This window comes from Phalangium opilio, unplaced genomic scaffold, assembly GCF_054372755.1.
Source record: "Phalangium opilio isolate 3A_F unplaced genomic scaffold, DU_Popi_V2 ptg000039l_2, whole genome shotgun sequence".
NCBI classification, from domain to species: Eukaryota; Metazoa; Arthropoda; class Arachnida; order Opiliones; family Phalangiidae; genus Phalangium; species Phalangium opilio.
In genome coordinates this window covers 657,876-678,512 of record NW_028324163.1, presented here as the reverse complement: position 1 = coordinate 678,512, position 20,637 = coordinate 657,876, and the positions used below count along the sequence as shown (strand labels likewise).

The window sequence follows — 20,637 nt, the reverse complement described above, 5'->3', positions numbered from 1 at the left end:
AGGAATATGCTAATCTTATATTTTGCATTTATTTATCAATTTCCGTTAAAATGATTAGCACGGTCACTGCAAAAAAAGTATATAAATTATTCTTTCAAAACAATGAAATATACTCAATAATGTCATAAGTAACATAAAACAATAAATATGACAATTAATGAAATTTGCTAAGGTTGATGCGTTTCCAGGTAAAATCCAGTTTCGAAAAAAACAATACGTATAATGGCGCGTTCCCATTATCCAACTTAAGTCAGCTGACTTGTCCGCCAGACTAGTCAGACTGGCTGGTCAGGTCGGTCTCAAATCAGGTCACCCGTTCACACTTCCTGACTTGTCAGGTTGATTTTTTGTGCTTACTCAGTACGCTTCGGAATGTTTATAATGAAGTGAGCTGAACTGAACTCTGTTTTTATTGACTATAGTGAGCAGTCATCTGCTATTTTGATATGCAAACATTATTCTACTGTAAGGAGGGAACTATTTGAAATGGATTCTGATATCCACCATAAACGCAATAAAGCCATAGCATTAGTGGGAATTATCGCAATGGCGAATTTTGAACAAACAAAAAAGAATGTGAAGAAACGGAAGGTCTGGGTGAAACCGTGGATAAAGCGACGAAATGAGAAGGGTGCTTATCACAATTTAGTGAAAGAGCTACGTCTTGAAGATTCCCTAGACTATAGGGGTTATCTTCGAATGTCCCATGAAACCTTCACCTATATTCTGAACGCTATAAAAAGTAGGATTGAGAAAAGCGATACATTATTTAGGGACGCAATACCAGCAGACGAGAGATTAGCTGTAACCCTCCGATTTCTCGCTACAGGTACGTACTGATTTGCAACGATTCAAATATCATGGCAATAACCCTTACTAATGAATGTGTCATAATAGGTGAGTCAATGCGTTCCTTAAGGTACCAGTTCCGCTTGGGTCTCAGTACCATACATAGAACTATCTATGAGACGTGCGAAGCCATTTACGAAACATTATCCCCGAAGTATGCGTAACTAATAAATTACGTTGACTGAAAATTAATTATCTTTCATGGAATTTGACAGGCACATTATCTATCCTCAGTCAAGAGATGATTGGAAAAACGTAGCTGATGAATTCAAGGAAAAATGGCAATTTGACCATTGCATTGGAGCCCTCGATGGTAAACACATCAACGTTACAGCACCACCAAATTCAGGGTCCTTTTACTATAATTACAAGGGTACATTTAGTGTAGTGCTTCTGGCTCTTGTAGATGCTAACGCCAAAGTAGGGAAGACCTAATCGTGAATGTAAACTTCTAAAAATTAACTGGCTGTATTGTCATCTGTAGGGTATATTTGTGGAAGTTGGTACTAATGGTCGATGTCACGATAGCGCCACTTTCTCAAATTCTAAACTTTACCAAGCCGTTACCATTAATGAAGATCACCTACCAAGACCCGAACCTTTACCCGGCCGTCAAAAACCCGTGCCTTACGTCATTGTTGGGGATGAGGCATTTACTTTAAAAAAGAACGTTATGAGGCCTTTCTCCAAACACGAGCTGAACTTCCATAGGAGAGTCTTTAATTACAGGTTAATCACTACAACACTTTTTAAATCCTGGGACAAACACAGGGTCCATATTCCATGTTTTTTTATGTATTGTTTCTAAAATAGCGGGTAACTACACTCTCACAGAAAATGAAACTAAACTTTGATCATTATTCCTGCTACTCTAAACGATTATCACATAAACAATAAACAATTAACAGCAATTATTTGATTTCTAGACTTTCAAGAGCAAGGAGGATATCAGAAAACTATTTTGGAATCCTTGCCAGTCGGTTTCGAATTTTGTTGGGCAGAATACAAGCTACGCCTGAGCATATTGAACAACTTGTGTTGTGCATATGCACACTGCATAACATTTTGAGAGACCAATCAATTTCTGAGGTTGATTGTGATCATAATGAGTTTGAAGATGAACGAAAGAAAATTAAACATAATGGGTCAAATCTAACTGCACTGGATCATCAAGGATCTCATGCGTCTGATGCTGCAAAAGCCGTTAGAAATGAATTCATGGAATATTTCTGTAACGAAGGTGCTTTTGATAAACAATGGACCAGATTATACGACTATTAATAAAATTATCACGTAAAAAATTATGAACGGTAGTTAGGAAACCAATATTTATTTATCCAACATAAAACTTTCATGTTTCTTTTCAAAAACCAGTTTCATTATTTCTAATTTCAATACATCTGCATCTTTTGGATTTAAAATCCTCATTTGCGTTGCCAGGAACGCTGCAAATATGTCATGCTCATCGTTTTCTACCTTGGGGGGTGATGACTTTAGACATTTCAGTGCTTCTTCCATAAATTCATTATGGAGTGGTCCATCATCTACCTTTCTTTTTCTTCGGAGAGTTTTCTGTTTTTCATTGTCCTTGTTTACCGAATTTGTACACCCTGAACTAGTACTAGCGCAGGACGCACTCTGTCTCTCATCATTAAGTTCATTTACCGTTGAATTCGTTTCATCCTCAGATGGCTCAATAATCTCATCTGCGTGAAATATGGCACCTGAACTGCACATGGAGGGTGTTTCCGATTCTTTGACGATCTGTTATGATACGTTTTATGTTAAATGATAGCTAGTTACACGTTTTGTATACGCCATAGGTGATATTACATACCACTTCGGGAACGTCCAAATCTAGAGTTGTTCGTCCTTTTCGCGGCTGGTTAGAACTTTTAATGAACAACATTTCAGAAAAAAACTCCCATTTAGGGGTGTAAACGTCATCAGTTCCAGCACCACTAGTTTTAGATTGTGACACTTTGGCACATTCTCGTTGGAAATAAGTTCTTAGACCTTCCCATCTTGACTTGGCATCAGACACTAAACAATTATGTACATATAATGTAATCAATGCCAGTGAAAAACGCATATAGTTGTTACTCATTGATTAGTTGCATTTGATTACCTGAACAACCAACGCTATCAGCAAATTCCTGGAAAACCTTTTCTCTAAGCCCACTCTTTTTGTAATCATTATGTTTTGGATTATAGATATGCTCATATTCCTTTAAAAATTCTATCAATTTTCTAGTATTTGCGGAGGTCCAATTATATTTCTGAGAAAGGATGTACATTTAATTATCACATAATGTATAAAATACTTAATAAACTTACCTCGGATTTGTTTTTGGAAGCCATTTACCACGCTAGAACGTTGTATCGTTCCGAATCTACGATAAAATATTTAAGCCTCGGTTTTGTTAATAGCAGTCGAAGACAAAAATGGCCAGGAGAAAATAAATCCGAAAATGACGTCATTGAACACGTGCGTATATCTGGCTATTTCATTGGATAATAACTCACAAGACAAAAGTCGGTCTGACTCCGATCGGATACTAGCCCGATCAAAATCGTGTCTCGAATTCGACAAAATCTGTGTCAGCTACCACGTTCACACTACCTGACAAGTCGGCCGGACTTGTCAGGGGGCCGTTGTCAGCTGACTTAAGTTGGATAATGGGAACGCGCCATAACATGGATACAAACATTCTTTATGAAATTGTGTAGTACAGTCGCCGCAATTAAAAACTTTCTCTCTCGCGACGTCTTGTATCAATCATAAGCCGCAAATTATTGATCTGATACAATGGGTATAAAACAAGATGGCCCCGGCCATATTAACGTTTTGCCTTGGCTAGCTAAATTTATTGTAAGGTGACCCCGGCCTATATACTTTACGGTTATTTTTTCTTTTAATTATCAAATATCATTCCAATTATGAACAAAAATAATCTAGCTTGATTTTGGGTTATAGATTATGAAACAAGTAAATAACCAACTTCTGTCCTATGAAATGGAACAATTTTCTTGATATTTTTGTTGCAAACCTAATATTTGTGGGATAATTGATGCGTTTGGGTACTAAAATTATTCATTGATTGCACGCTTATGCAATATGCAATATGCAACAAGCGCTTAGAATTAGCCCCGAGTCATGTTCTCTTGAAACTTGAAGCAATAGAAATGAAGTAATTTGCATAAGCCCTAAAGAACAACGCTAGACGGGACACGGAAACGGATGGTGGAGATAAAGATCCTTTTTGTTTATGATGTACTAAGCGTTAATTAATCAGAGAAGCTGGAACCGAAAAAACTTACAAAAATCTCATAATATTTGTGCCAAAAAAGTTAATTTAAAAACAATTTTATATATTTTAATTTAGTATAAAACAATTTTAGAACTAAAAATGGGGTTGACGGGACGCCCAGCCTGCCAGCCAGGGTCGGACCAATACTTTTCCGAACCTCTAAAACGCGCGAAACTAAAAACTTAGTAAGGAAATAATTTATAAATAAAAATGTGGTAGAAGGTACGCCCAGCCTGCCAGGCAGGGTCGGACCAATACTTTTCCGAACCTCTAAAACTCGCGAAAGTAAAAACTTAGTGAGGAAATTTTTCTCAGATTCCGCGCCTAGAACGAAAAGTTTCACTAGTGCCATCGTCCGGAGAAAACGCGAAGCTTGATCTAGGTGAAACAAAAATGGCAGGCCTGAGACCTGTAGCATCAACGGCAGTGTATGTGACGTTTAAACTTATAATTAAGTGCCTAATGAAAATTAGTACTCGAAATTTTTTGCAATGAATGAACCACAATTTTCAGAAGAGAATATTTTCAAAAATGGTAAGTGTTGAAAACCTAATCACCCTAATATTAACCAGATTAGTTATGTAAACTCTTAAGCCTTGGTCATAACACGAGTATAAAATTGGTCATACTGTTTTGTTTTGTTTAGTACCTGTTGCTCTCTCTCTCTTGTGAAAATTGCTACGAGTATTACACATATTTTCCAAAAGATCCTACTGAAAAAATTCGAAAAGCTCTTCAGTCAAACTTTAAGGGAAATGAATTCACACAGTATGGAATTATAAACGAAAAAAACTCTTGTTGCTTTAAAAAAGAGTCTAATTTAAAAGTAACGAAGATTGGTTTGAAGTCAACCCTTCTTATCGATTCTTGGGGTGTTCCCCTGACGGTCTAGTCAACGATAATTTGGTCGAAATGAAGTGTCCAGTCATTGGTGAAAAAGGAAACTTAGAAACAGTCCTCAAGAAAACTCCTTACGTAATCAAGAAGGACAGAACATTTTCTTTGAAACCCAAACAAATGTATTATGGGCAAGTGCAACTTAGTTTGGCCCTTTTAGGACTTCAAAGTTGTCATTATGTAATTTATTCAAACTGGAAGATGATTGTTTTGTTATATGTGCCTAAAGACCAAAAATTTATTAACAATCAATTAACCAAGATTACAAATTACTTATTTCAAAAGGTTTTTTTGCTTATTTTAATTACTACATTCCAAATTATTTGAAATGGAAAAATAATGGAGCAAATAAGGCTGAAGTGATATTTTTAAGTTCCTTAAAATGTGATAGAATCTTACAAATTTATTAAATAAAATTGTTTTACAAAATTTCACGAGTCTTGGGTGCATTATTCATTTGCATTTTTTTTCACGGGTTTTAGCAAGCTTGGGAACTGCGTAAGAGTTAATTTAAAATGATTTGAGGTCTGAACTTTACTTATTCCAAACAAAGCTGATAGAGCGGTGAATGAAATGCCAAGTTTTAGTTTCATGAGTGTCAAAAATACCCTATCTCGAGACTCGTAGTTTCCCCCATTCTTGGCCCATGCTTCCTCTCTACCTTATTTGTCCATGAAAAGGGGTATGAATTTACTGTTAATATTTTTAATGATTGCATCAAATAGACCAGTACTCTTTAATCCTGTTAATGAAATTATAGAGGGGGCATTCAATATTCCATTAGAAGCATTAACATAACATGTATGATTTTCCAAGGTGTTGACCATAATGCATTTACAGGGTTGCCACGGAATATTCAAAACCAAATTCCCTGACTTTTCCAGGTTTTCCCTGACCTTTTTCTGAGATTTTCCCTGACCTTTTCGGCCGAAAGTGTAAATGTTTACAGCACGTTTTAAGTGGTGCTTATAATTAAATAAAGTCTCTACATTTAAGTTTTCCAATGTATTTTTCACACCAAAAAGATTAAGAACCATTTTCACCTAAATGATTAAGAAAAATTTTATCTAGGATATAAATAACAGTCTGAGAGATTTCTTTAGAGAGCATTAACTTTACAAAAACAATTCTAGACATTTTTTAGGATTGCTCTAGAGTTCACTCTGTGTTAAGAGAGGATGAGAAGAAACTTTCATTACTCTTTCAATAAAGACTTATCCCCAGAAATTTTACCTACTAAAATAAAATTCCCTGACTTTTCCCTGACTTTGCTGAAATTTTTCAAATTCCCTGACTTTTCCCTGACCTTTTTGGCCCATTTTCAAATTCCCTGACCCGTGGCAACCCTGATTTATCATTGGGGTTTGGAGTGGTGCATTTGTCGGTCGTAGTTTCCTCGGTAGTTTGTTGAACAGCATCAATCCCCAATCTTTCAGCTAGAATTTCTGCGTCTGCTGGTCCATTTATTTCAGCTGTTTCACTTGCATGCAAAGTTGGAGATTGTGAGAGCTGATTCCTTTTTTTTTCAGTCTTTCCAATCTCCCATTAGCCTTGAACTATTGTTGTTGATCATGTTTCCTTAACGGGAGTTTTTTGGAAGGAACAGCCAAAGGTCCAAGTCTGGGAGGGTAACTTAACTTATCTACAATAATAACTCTAGTTATAATTGGTTTTAAATTAATATTATACGCTTAAAACATACCTGAATGTTCATATTTCGGAATGAAGGGAGCAGACAACCATGGACTTGGTGTGTGGTTTACCCATTTTTAAAGCTATATCCCATTGTTTCGACAATTTAACGTCGCGCGGAAATTGGTGAAAGCGGACACCTCTCCTTATTTATACACCCATACACGCTGCAGTATTTAACCATTGTTTAATTACGTTTAAATAAACAGCAAATCTGACAAAAACTAGCCAAATTATCGTTGAGCAGATAGTTGAGTTGTTGATTTAATTTTATAATTATCTTTGAGCAATTCAATTTAATTAACTTTAATTAAACCATGAGTATGTTGATTGCGTTTGTCATTAATGGTATCGCCGGAATCAAGTTACATTTAAACACCTGATTAAACTAATCATCGATCATCCACCTTGCAATAGGCAGACTAGACGGAGTTCGCAAACTTCGCAGTCTATTTATGACATCTCATGTTGCCCTCTATTGAATCTCTCAACAACTATCGTTAAATTTATTACTTAAATAATATAATTTTTTTTAAATATAATAATCATATTAGCTAATTATAATTATTTAACTTTAAATGAGTATGTTTCATTGATTTAAATCGCATTGCTAAAAATTATTGGCGGGCGCTAGGCAGTCATTCTCTCTACTCTCTCTCCTCTCCCACTTACAAAATCCAGCCGCAGCTGGTTGCCGCGCGTCGGGAAGGGGAGGGTGGGTGGGGATCCACAAACTTCTACCTCTCTCTACTCTACAGTCTAACTTAACTCGGGTTTTGTACTAAGCAAGCGTGGCTTCGTGGTAACGCGCTCGCTCGGCCGTCTTCACTGACGTCTCGTATGGATTAGGACATGGCAGGTTCAAACCCCGGCACCGACGGGAAAAATAATTTCAATTGAAATTAAATACGTTACGCCACCTATGAGGTGTAAGGTGAACTACGGATGAATTTCGAGTCGAAAATTCGCGGGAAATTTGAAATTTAAAAAGTTTATTTATGAAGAATCTTATTATGCGGTTACACCAAATCCAGCCAGCCGTCCAGCCAACAGAGGGCGGAACAATAGTTTTCCAGCTCTAAAGAGCGGCAAAACTAAAAACGTATCTTATATTGTTGTTTCAATAAATTTTTTACTAAGCGTTTTTTTTCACTCTCCACTTTCCATTTCCAACTCCTAAATAGGGGGTTTTGAATGATTGGGATGATTTTAAAGAGAAGGTGAACAGTTGAGCATAGCTCGTCCGAATTACCGAATGACATTCCAGTAAAGGGAGAGTGATGTTAATTGCAATTTTCTGAATACACGTCCCCGACGGAATCAATGCCTTGAGCCATATTTTTATGGATAGAGATCCCCTTTAATGTTGCACAAATATATAATCAACAATTGTGGAATGAAACTTCAAATTTTCCTCCGGTGAAGATATGGCCACGGGTGCGACATTCTGTTCCATTATGGTTCGCAAATGCCAGGGGGTGGAGAATGATTTCTATCTAGATTAGTGGGCGATTCTTGATGTCAGTTTCAACATAAGTCTGCACGAAGGTTTGGTTGAAAACGGCGCATATCGGAGAGAACCATCTAGAAATTCAATGGCCAACCAATTCCCTCAATATGTCACCCATTGAAAACCGCTTGGTGGAGGAAATACAGGTTCACTGAAAAGGAGAATACCCACATTCGAAGCATAGCATGGGTCACAAAGTGGTGCCTACATTTGAGGAAGTGGTTGTGTTCATTGTATTCAACTAATTGGGATTCGCCATAACGAAGATGGCGAACCTTTCTCAAGAAACACTTTATTTACAATGCGAAATTAGCATTATACTAAAGTTCCACTAGTCTTAGCAGTGTATCCGATGGCAAATTATGGTCTTTTTGAGAATCAATGGAATCTGCTGAGCTGCACGAAGTATTAAATCCTTGAAGGTTAAGTAAGGACGCAATGTAGAGTGTGTATATATTTTATTGAGAACTACCCAACCAACATAACTAGTTAAATAAAGAATAAAGACACTTTGCTAATTACTATCGAACATTTATTCTTAATTATGAACATGGTTAGGATAAATACATTTATGCGTTTTCATTTTTAATTTCATTATGCGATTAATATTTGATCATCTTACCGTTGGCGTTTACAACCTGTTGCATTCTCTGCGGCATTGATGAAAACAGATTGTTTATATAATCGGGCCGCTCACCAACCTCTTCCCATGCGGCCTGGATGATGGTGAAAAGTTCGTCCTTATCATTGGGAATTATATTGTTCTGGGATACAATACTTTTCATAATCGCCGCTTATGGTGAAAATGGGCGATTGACCGACAAACCAAGACCTGGAACTCCACGCCTTACCACTGCAGAAGAAGACGACGTTATTGCTGCTCTTGTTGTGAATAATCCTACCACCACGGTTCGATCTGTAAAATCCATCATGGAATTGGAAGCGTCGGAAACAACGATTAGAAACCGACTACGTGACGTTGGGCTACACAGTCGTATCGCCGCGGAGAAGCCATATCTCAAACCAGAGCACGAACAAGAACGCCTAGCATTTGCGCGCGCTCACCTGCACTGGAGGAACGAATGGAATGAAGTTGTCATCAGCGACGAATCAACATTTTGTTCATCTACGGACCATCACGTAAGAGTGTGGAGAGAGAAAGGGACCCGATATGATGCGGCTAACATTCATTCAATCCGGAATAGCGGACGGTTTTCTGTGCCAGTGTGGGGTTATATTTCAAAACATGAAATTGGCACCTTAGCACGAATAGAAGGGCACCTAAATTCCGATAAGTATATTGATGTATTGGAACATACGTTTTTCCCTCATGTTGTAGACAATCATTTTCCGGACGGTAAATTCATATTTCAACAAGATAATTCGAGTATACACAAGTCACGTGCAACCATGGCGTATTTGAAGGAGAATCATCCGGAAATAGATGTAATGAACTGGCCAAGAAATTCACCCGACTTATCTCCAATCGAAAACGTCTGGGCGATTATGAAAAGGATTGTATCCCAGAACAATATAATTCCCAATGATAAGGACGAACTTTTCACCATCATCCAGGCCGCATGGGAAGAGGTTGGTGAGCGGCCCGATTATATAAACAATCTGTTTTCATCAATGCCGCAGAGAATGCAACAGGTTGTAAACGCCAACGGTAAGATGATCAAATATTAATCGCATAATGAAATTAAAAATGAAAACGCATAAATGTATTTATCCTAACCATGTTCATAATTAAGAATAAATGTTCGATAGTAATTAGCAAAGTGTCTTTATTCTTTATTTAACTAGTTATGTTGGTTGGGTTTTTCTCAATAAAATATATACACACTCTACATTGCGTCCTTACTTAACCTTCAAGGATTTAATACTTCGTGCAGCTCAGCAGATTCCATTGATTCTCAAAAAGACCATAATTTGCCATCGGATACACTGCCAAGACTAGTGGAACTTTAGTATAATGCTAATTTCGCATTGTAAATAAAGTGTTTCTTGAGAAAGGTTCGTCATCTTCGTTATGGCGAATCCCAATTAGTTGAATACAATGAACACAACCACTTCCTCAAATGTAGGCACCACTTTGTGACCCATGCTATGCTTCGAATGTGGGTATTCTCCTTTTCAGTGAACCTGTATTTCCTCCACCAAGCGGTTTTCAATGGGTGACATATTGAGGGAATTGGTTGGCCATTGAATTTCTAGATGGTTCTCTCCGATATGCGCCGTTTTCAACCAAACGTTCGTGCAGACTTATGTTGAAACTGACATCAAGAATCGCCCACTAATCTAGATAGAAATCATTCTCCACCCCCTGGCATTTGCGAACCATAATGGAACAGAATGTCGCACCCGTGGCCATATCTTCACCGGAGGAAAATTTGAAGTTTCATTCCACAATTGTTGATTATATATTTGTGCAACATTCAAGGGGATCTCTATCCATAAAAATATGGCTCAAGGCATTGATTCCGTCGGGGACGTGTATTCAGAAAATTGCAATTAACATCACTCTCCCTTTACTGGAATGTCATTCGGTAATTCGGACGAGCTATGCTCAACTGTTCACCTTCTCTTTAAAATCATCCCAATCATTCAAAACCCCCTATTTAGGAGTTGGAAATGGAAAGTGGAGAGTGAAAAAAAACGCTTAGTAAAAAATTTATTGAAACAACAATATAAGATACGTTTTTTTATACCCATTGTATCAGATCAATAATTTGCGGCTTATGATTGAAACAAGACGTCGCGAGAGAGAAAGTTTTTAATTGCGGCGACTGTACCAGATTTATATTTATTACCTTACTTATGGTAATTTAATCTATTAATTAAGATATTACGTATCGCGTCCAATAAAATTATTAACTATATAGACGAACAAACAAATTTAAGCCACAGATAAATTGAAAATATAATTTACATGTGGGTTTATTATGAGGAATATAACATACAGGGTGGAAAGCTTGGCCAACAACCTCCTAAAGCGTAGTGGATTTACAGGCGCTGTTAAGGTAATTAAACGAGTAGTTGAAATATTTCTAATTTGCATATGAAAACTACGAGAAAGCAATGTGAGTTAGACTGGGCGTTGATCGAGGGGTTGGACGTTTTGGAAAAAGTGTACGGGATTTCGAAATCCAATTTTATTTCTTCGGATTTCGTTTGATTTCATCGGATTTCGTTTGATTTCGTCGGATTTCATCGGATTTTGTTTGATTTCAGAATTCGATAAAATCCAACGGATTTCGTCGAATTTTGAGATTTTTCCCGTGATTCCGTCGAATTTGGCTATTTTTACTGTGATTTCGACTGATTTTGCGATATTTCCCTTGATTTCGTTGGTTTTTGAGGTTTTTCGCTCGATTTCCTCTGATTTTGAGATTTCCCCCTTGATTTCGTCGGATTTTGTGATTTCTTTTGATTTTGAATTTCGTGAATTTTGTAATGGATTTCACGATTTCTTTTCTGATTTCGTTTCTGATTTTGTGATTGCCCTTCTGATTTCGTGATTTCTATGTTGATTTCGTGATTTCTTTGTTGATTTGGTGATTTTTTTACTGATTTTATGATTTCTTTACGGATTTTGTGATTTCGTTGCTGATTTCGGATTTTTTTATTTGATTTCGAAATCAGCATTGATTTCGGATTTCTTAAGTTGGATTTCACGGGTAGCGTACGGGATTTCATGAATGACCGACCCCTTGGCGTTGATAGTCCACTCAAGTACAGATAATCAAATTTTCACGTTTGATGACATGATTATAAACCGTGAAGTATTTGAAAAAATTCTTATCATAGTTTTTTTCACCATAATTTCATTTCTTCAACAATGTTTCAACATGTATTTTGCTCTGAATGGTACTTCTAGAAAAAATGGCATCTTCAAGAATTTTTATGGATTACTAGTTTTACACTAGAAAAAACGGATTTATGCAAGAAGAACGTTCGACGAAGAAAATTCCCTACCCATCCTCGACTACTTTGTAAGTTTTGATGGGAGTGGCTTTTAATTTCAAAACTCGCGCTCGCCATCTATCGGCATTATCCTCTTATACTTTAGTCTTTAAATATAGATACTGCATAAGGCAAGTGAATAATAAGAATTATAGTACTAAGAAATAAAATCCAGTACTTAAAGAAAATATTTAAAGAGACATCAATTATATATATTCTTAACTTTGAAACTTAATTCCACTAAATTGGGAGCTATATCGCATTGTTGTCCACTTTACTTTTTCACCACTGGCGCACTTTCGGAAAAATTATCTTACCACGAAAATAGAGATAAGAATGACGAGAAATCGCTTTATACAAAATTTTTAGTGGGGTCAAAATATAAGCAGACGAAGTTTCTCAATAAAGTATGCGAGGATGGTACCAGAGGCCAGTGAGCACAAAAATAGAGGAGAGCCGGAGGGTATCTTCCCATTGCGCAGAATTCCATTAGACCGAATCCCGCCAAAGTTTTTAGGGAAATTAACCCAACCGCGGATTTGGTATTTACAATTCAAACGACGCTATTTGTCGAATTAAGCGACCCCAAAAAAGCTATGTAGTTTAATTTCTATTTATGTCGTTTATTAATGAAAGCGTTTTAAATAAATTTTTATGGCCTTGGAAACGCCATTATTTGACGACAATACAACAAGATGATAATTATTATAAAAAATAATTCATTACCGTGTGTTCTAAAAGTATAATATAAGAGTATACAGAAAAAGTGAAAATAGCACTTGACTATTTGGGCATGGGTTAAGGATTAATCAAAAACGCTTTCATCCAATAAAACGTTCTTGTTCAAAACCAGGTTAGGTTAGGTAAGGTTGGGTTGGGTTTGGTTAGCAATATCTGCATTGACTTTTCAAATAATATACCTTTTCCAAAAAATTACTGTTAGGTTAGGGTTAGGTTGGATTAGGTTAGTAATATTTTATAAATCATTTAACAATGTTACGCCTTTTCCAAAATATTGATGTTTATCTTCATTGACTTCTCAAATAATATGCCTTTTCCAAAAAATTATTGTTAGGTTAGGTTAGTAATATTTAATAAATCAGTTAACAATGTTACGCCTTTTCCAAAATATTGATGTTTATCTTCATTGACTTCTCAAATAATATGTCATTTCCAAAAAATTATTGTTAGGTTAGGGTTAGGTTAGTAGTATTTTATAAATCATTTAACAATGTTACGCCTTTTCCAAAATATTGATGTTTATCTTCCTTGACTTCTCAAATAATATGCCTTTTCCAAAAAATTACTGTTAGGTTAGGTTAGTAATATTTTCTAAATCATTTAACAATGTTACGCCTTTTCCAAAATATTGATGTTTATCTTTATTGACTTCTCAAATAATATGTCTTTTCAAAAAAAATTACTGTTACGTTAGGGTTAGGCTGGGTTGGGTGTGGTTAAGTTAGGATAGCAATATTTATAAATCATTTAACAATGTTACGCCTTTTCCAAAATATTGATGTTTATCTTTATTGACTTCTCAAATTATATTCCTTTTCAAAAAATTACTGTTAGGTTAGGGTTAGGTTGGGTTTGGTTTGGTTTAAGTTAGGTTAGTAATATTTATAAATCATTTAACAATGTTACGCCTTTTCCAAAATATTGATGTTCATCTTCATTGACTTCTCAAATAAAATGCCTTTACCAAAAAATTACTGTTAGGATAGGGTTAGGTTTGGTGTGTTTAGGAGGACGTCTCTTCCTCTTAGGAGCGGTTATACACTTCAAGTACAGTAAAACGACTGGCTCAAAGTATTTTCATGATAAATATAACATAAAATAATAAATCAATATTAGCAATTGGTTTTATTATGTCATATTTTGCTCATTTATTACTATTTTGTTCTAATAATCCTTAGTTTTAAAATAATAATTTAGAAAATTTTTGGATCTTGTGTTCATTTTACGTAGGCCATAAATTGTCTTAATTTTATTTAAATTTCATCGGGAAAATCCCGAAGTGCGGGTTTTTCGGTGCAATGGGATTGTCCCATTGGACAGAATCGTAAATCCGCCAAAGTGCGGGTTTTTCGGTCGAATGGTATTGGTTTCGGTTGATTGGGATTCGGCGCAATGGTAGTGAAGCGAGTCGGAGAGGCCAAATTCTCCGTCAGCCCCCCCCTTTCAAAAACGTTACCAGTGCCAGTGGCTCTCTAGGAGCGTGGCATAGAATATTCTTAATTAAAACAATGAGTCTACTTTTGTTACCTCTAACAGAAGGGTGGTCTGTTGCGACTACTTCAGTCCCGATGGGGACGGAGATATGCAATCCATAACGGACTAATTAGGCCGGCTATAGGGAGGACTTACTAATACGCTACGCGGATGGTCTTACCCCTAATCTAACTTCAGCTAAGGATCTTGAGAGGGCGGCTGGTGTCCTACAGTGCTCTATTATTGAATCCTATCACCGTAACTGTCCACGTAAGACCGCAAATCGCTCGAGGCTTGTTCCTTGGTGGAATGCGGATCTTAGTCGGTTTCGGAAGTGTACTCGAAGGCTTTTTAATAAAGCCAAGCGTACGGGAGACTGGGCTAGTTATAGGCAGTCTCTTGATACATACAACAGGGCCATTAGGGCTGCCAAGAGGGACTCTTGGAGGACCTTCTGTGAGCAAGTCCCTAGAGTCCCGGCTACTGCAAAGGTCATGAAGATTCTCGCGCATGATAATACGCATCGACTTGATACTATCAAGTTGCAAGAGGGTGTGTACACTAAGTCTGGGGCTGAGACTCTCAAGCATATGCTGGAGGTCCATTTTCCTGACTACACTTCAATCAATCCAACAAACCCTGACTCTCTATACCCTGTTCTGCAGAGGGCGAAGAGGAAGGACTGGCTTGTAGCCAGGCAGGTTGCTACGATTTCCAAGCGTCGTTGGGCAGTCAACTGTTTTGAGCCCTACAAGTCTCCGGGACCCGATGGGGTCTTCCCTCTGCTTTTGCAGGAGGGCTTAGTCCACATCGCCTCTCCGTTATGCAAAATCTATAGACTTTGCATTGCTCTTGGTCACATACCTCGTGACTGGAAGCGCTCTAGGGTCATCTTTATTCCCAAGCCCGGGAAGGTTTCCTATCTCGAGGCGAAGGCATTTAGGCCCATATGCCTGACCCCCTTCTTCCTCAAAATCCTCGAGAAGCTGGTGGACAGGTACATTAGAGACGAGGTACTTTCGGTAACTCCTCTCTCTTCTTCACAATTCGCTTACCAAAAAGGTAAATCAACTGAGACGGCCCTTCACGGCCTCACGAATTGCCTGGATAGGGCATTCGAGTTTCAGGAATTTTAACTGGCCATTTTCCTCGATATCGAGGGGGCCTTTGATAAGGTCTCTAGCTCGGTTATTACTGAAGCTGTCAAGAGATTTGGCATCAGCGACACTCTTGGCCGCTGGATCAAGTCCATGCTGACCGACCGTGAGGTGACGGCGTCTCTCCTTGGGGACTCTCTAGGGGTGACTACCAGTAGGGGCTGCTCTCAGGGTGGAGTTCTCTCCCCCCTGTTGTGGTGCCTGGTGGTGGACGAACTCCTGGAGAGGCTCGGGGGTTCTGGGGGCTGTCACTGCTTCGGGTATACGGACGATGTGGCGATAGTCTTTACCGGGAAGTTCCCGGCTACTGTTACCGCACTTATGAGATCTGCTCTCTCTAACGTGGAGCAATGGTGTCAGGCGGTCAACCTCACTGTTAATCCTAATAAAACTGTCCTTGATCCAATTACGAGGAATAATACTAAGGATCTGTTCAATGATATCTCTTTCTTTGGCCAGGTCCTGACAAAGTCCACCGAGGTGAAATACCTGGGGGTCACTTATGATTGCAGACTCACATGGAAGCCGCATCTTGATCGGTGCATCAAGAAGGCCAAAATGCTTTTCTGGAGGACCAGGAGCTCTGTCGGCCAGACTTGGGGCCTTAACCCCAAGGCTGTACACTGGCTCTATACTGGGATCATCAGACCCATATTATCCTACGGGGCACTTGTCTGGTGGACAAGGGTCCGGCTTAAAACGGTGCAGGCTGCCCTGCGCAAGCTTCAAAGGCTTGCCTGCATCGGTGTTACAGGGCCATGAGATCAACCCCAACTGCTTCCCTGGAGGTGCTCCTTGACATGCTTCCTCTTCATCTTTTTATTGAGGAGGAGGCTGTCATGGGGCCTACAGGCTCCACATTAATGGCTGTTGGGTCCCGAGACTCTGGGATTACAGACATACGAAGCTCTTCCGGGAGTACGCCGCACTCGAGCCGTCGCTAACGATGTGCTCTGACAAAACTGTTACCAGTTTTGATTACACTAAGCCTTTCAGCATCCACTTTCCCAGTCGGGCCAAGTGGACTAACCTGCTGCCTCTTGGCACTGGAGGTGAAACTATTTGGTTCACCGATGGTTCCAAGACTGACTCCGGCACTGGCGCCGGCTATTACTGCCAAAACACAAAGGTCGGTTATTTTGCTTGCCTGGGCATCTTTGCTAGTGTGTTCCAGGCGGAAATTGCCGCGATCTGTTATTGCGCAGATTACTGTATTAACAAAGGGTATACCGGACGGACTGTGAGAATTTACTCTGACAGTCAGGCCGCCTTGAATGCGCTGAACCAGTGTGAGATTACATCTCCACGGGTGCGTAGCAGCCTTGATCTGCTAGCGCGACTGGCATCCCGCAACAGGGTTCTGTTGTACCGGGTGCCAGGGCATAGCGGATATTATGGCAATGAGCAAGCCGATAGATTTGCGAAAAGGGGTGCGGAGGCCAAGCTCTTGGGGCCGGTGCCGACCGTCCCCATCCCCTACGGGTATGTCAAACGGAGTCTGCATGACAGGCTGACTGTCATACAAAACCAGCTCTGGCATAACATGGAGGGCCAGAGACAGACAAAACAGTTAGTCATGGTCCCCTGCAGGTCTCATGCTAGAGACCTAATTTCAACGTACCATGACAATGGCACCAGATAATGTGGACCGGGTTGTTAAAGCCACAGTTGTCCTTCACAATTTCTTGATGACAATAGAAAAGGGACAGAAAAAAACAAGCAGGTTTATTGCCCACCCGGATACGCTGACTTCATAGATTCACATGGAGTGTACCATTATGGAACATGGAATGACGAGCCTGCAAACTGTTTTGGCAATATTTCCAACACACCCGCTTGTAATCCAACCTACGAAGCTACATTAACTCGTCAGAAATTTGCCAAATATTTTTGGAGTGAAGAGGGAGAAGTGCCCTGGCAGTGGGAAATGCCAGGAGTGACAAATCCACGAGTTTAATCGCAACAATTTGAATTTTTAATAAAAACAATAATTTAATAAAACATTTCGTTGTCTTGAACAAATATGGAAGTTTAAATTAATTATTAATGTTTGCAGCTTCGTTTTCAGTTTCTTCTACAAATTCATGTAGAGTTTGAATCAAATTAAATTCACAACGAGACTTGTATTTGGGCCCCACACGTCGCAACAGAACAGCCAAATACTTGGAAAACTTTTCTTCATCATCTTCCTCTGAAACGCTTTATTTCAAAAACCTAGAATATAATTTAGTTTCAATCACCTGATTGATAGATATCATTGTTATTTTTGGCAACCAATTAGCTTTGTGGTTTCCATTAGTGTGAATTTAAAGCAAGTTTCGGCTGTGGTTTAGTTTAAACAAATGACACTAGATGCTCCCATAATCGAGGAGTGGATTTGCCTGGCCCTCTAAGCTTAGCCATGAACGCTGGATTTCTAAAGGGACTGGTAAACGGGGTAGATTCCTCTCTATAGCACGTTTGCTCGCTCTGTAAAAAAGTAAATAAAAAACGGGTACGGCCAAGGTCGTTTAACTTTTTTCAAAATGGCTCCATGATGGCTCGCGTAACGACTGTTGAGAAAGTGAAAGACGAAATAAGAAAAGGGAAAAAAGAAAACCACAATGATCACAACTACTTTGAAAGGTTAGTTTTTGTATTATAATTTATTTAACTAATTAAATAAGGTGATTTTTTTGAGGTATGGTGTTAGAAAACGTATTTAAGGGCCCAATATTTTTAAGCCTTGGCTTACTGTCAGTCTGAGTCTCTGAGACTTTTTGTTTTGAAGTGTGAATTCACGATTATTAATCATTTTCAAAGGTTTCAATTTGTTTATTACGTTACTCAATTTTTTTTTTAATTTTATAGTATTTCGAATAATAAGAAGAAGCAAATTGACGAAAGTAGAGATATAAATTATTATGGAATTGACAAAGACTGCGGTCCTAATGAGCCCTATGATGAGCTGGAGGTTTTTGAGTTCATTGATAATGTAATTAACTGCTGTGATAATTTTCTCCCTACATCCATCTGTGAAAATACAGAAAGTTGTGACAAAAAAGTTCAAATAGATAAGAAAAACATTAGAAACCATAGTGTCTCTATGTCTTTTAAATAAGTAAAATAAGAAACTTCTTAGGCGCAAATTATTATCAATACCACTAGAAAACTTTCTGTGGTCATTAATGTTTAATTTATGCCTAATACATTCATGAAATTTTAAAAAACTTAACAAGATCAATTTATTTACAGGATGTATGACTTCAATATCACACTTAACAATTGATTGGAAAAGTTTGAGTCGCTGGGTTTTTCTACAAACGCAGACCCCAATAAAACCTTGATTATCAATGAACTGATTAACATAGGGAAAAGAAGATGCGCAACCAGATGGGAAAATGGTTTTAACGCTTTTTCGTTCAAAATTGGAATGTTAAAAACGTCAAAATCGTTTTGGGGTCTAGCACAAGAGTTGCAATCAAACGAGCAGATTCTTGATGATGCAATAGCGTATCTATCATCAATATCTCCACCGGTAATTTCTCTTGACTATTCACATTAATTTTTTTAAGACAACCTGCATTTTTTCTATATTTGATTTTCAGATATTTGCTTTACTGTCAAAACATGATAAGAGGTTTTGTGCTGCTTTTTTTCTAAAGAATGTTTTAGATCTTCTTCATATTCATATAAAAAAGAAAGAAATATTGGACGGAAATTGCACAAATACACCCTCATCTTTAGTAGATGCCCGGGCAGGCTCCTTGGAAAATTTAAAAGATGAACAAGTCCTTTATTATGTAGCTGGTGCTACGGTGAAATCTGTTTCAAATAATGTTAAATATTGTAACCATCGATACGAATTAACTAAATTAAAAAAGGGGATTCTCCCGATGGCCATAAAAATGAATAAAGACAACTTTCAGTTTAATATCCAAATTCAACAACAAGTTTATTCAGTTAACTGATATAGGGATAAACCCGTAACCGACTAGTACAAAAGTCGCTCCGTCTTAGGAGAAATCATAACAAGAACTGATTGACAAAATATAAACTAAACTTGATCACAGCTGTGGAAGGGGGAGTGGCTTGTAACATGGAGGCTAGATATGCCCTGCCAGAACCAAGCAGTGGATGCTCCAAGAATTCTGGCAGCCATGTTACATCCCCCCTCTTTAGGAACTTTTGTTTATACAAGAATATAGAATAGAGAATTCTTTTCAGTTTAGGGTTACCCCGAGGAACCCTTAAAATCATTAGCAGGGGTATAGGTATTTTTAAGTTCGTTCACAAAATGTTTTTCACTGAAAAATGATTTTTTCTTCATTGGTGCTTCATGAGCTTCTGTTCAATCTTCATACCCGAAGGCCTTCCCTTTTACTGTGATATTAGTCTCTCCTTACGGAGGATCAAAGTATATGGGTAGTGGACGTCCTCCTTCGGTCATCTAAAATTAGATACTTTAATAATTTCGCTTATTAGCTTGGGTTATAAATTCCCAAGGGAAAACAGAGATTGGCTCTCGGGAAAAACAGAAATGTTCCCTTGTTAAGATCGGGATCTTATTATTTTGGAGGTAAACTTGGACCTTATAAGGTGACCTTAACCTTTTATTATCAGGAGGTCGATAATAGATATCAACTTCATTACCTCCGGGCTGAACCGTCGCCCTCTTACATACCTCTCGTCGCCATCCCAATTTAAAAGGTTCTAAATAAATATCGGGTAATGTAGCCCTATTTAAACGAGGAGTTCTCATGGACTCCGATAACGTGGTCGATGAACTGTCAGACGCACGCTGCGATTGGGATTGCGAGTGTGGAGGCTGTTCAGGTGTTGATATGTCCTCCGAGGGAGTAGAAATCTGTTCAGGAGCCAAAATCCTCCTCCGAAAAGCCAGACGAAGGTGAATGGTGTAACGCTGCTTCCGCTACTGATTGTTTCATGATCAGACGGAGAAGCCTCCCCTGCCGCAGAAGGCGGACTATCCGTAGATGAATGATTGAGCTGGAAAGCTCTCATATCATGATAGGTATTGAGTAGGAGAGGAGGGTCTTCA

General features: G+C 38.3%; 1 protein-coding gene and 2 long non-coding RNA genes across 3 annotated transcripts; 1 reads left to right on the top strand and 2 right to left on the bottom strand.

Annotated features, from left to right (window-relative positions):
• Window positions 1-2,178: 2,178 nt before the first annotated feature.
• On the bottom strand, window positions 2,179-3,210 carry LOC149680176 (uncharacterized). The gene is made up of 5 exons (XM_089834576.1): window positions 3,187-3,210; window positions 2,978-3,128; window positions 2,687-2,892; window positions 2,398-2,613; window positions 2,179-2,325 (listed from the first exon to the last, which is right to left on the bottom strand). The coding sequence occupies exons 1-5, from the start codon at window positions 3,208-3,210 to the stop codon at window positions 2,179-2,181; spliced, it is 744 nt and encodes a 247-aa protein (XP_089690702.1).
• Window positions 3,211-3,672: 462 nt separating this feature from the next.
• Window positions 3,673-5,489, top strand: LOC149680175 (uncharacterized). Its single transcript, XR_016365596.1, has 2 exons — window positions 3,673-4,694; window positions 4,807-5,489. It is a non-coding gene; the product is annotated as an uncharacterized LOC149680175 (long non-coding RNA).
• LOC149680174 (uncharacterized) lies at window positions 5,441-7,850 on the bottom strand. The gene is made up of 2 exons (XR_016365595.1): window positions 6,760-7,850; window positions 5,441-6,699 (listed from the first exon to the last, which is right to left on the bottom strand). It is a non-coding gene; the product is annotated as an uncharacterized LOC149680174 (long non-coding RNA).
• Window positions 7,851-20,637: the final 12,787 nt, after the last annotated feature.

Coding starts and splice junctions, on each gene's coding strand:
- LOC149680176 (XM_089834576.1), bottom strand. CDS start 3,210: ATGGCTTCCAAAAACAAATCCGAG. Junction 2,893..2,977: donor TGATAGCGTTGGTTGTTCAG/GTAATCAAATGC, acceptor ATAATTGTTTAG/TGTCTGATGCCAAGTCAAGA. Junction 2,614..2,686: donor ATTTGGACGTTCCCGAAGTG/GTATGTAATATC, acceptor GTATCATAACAG/ATCGTCAAAGAATCGGAAAC.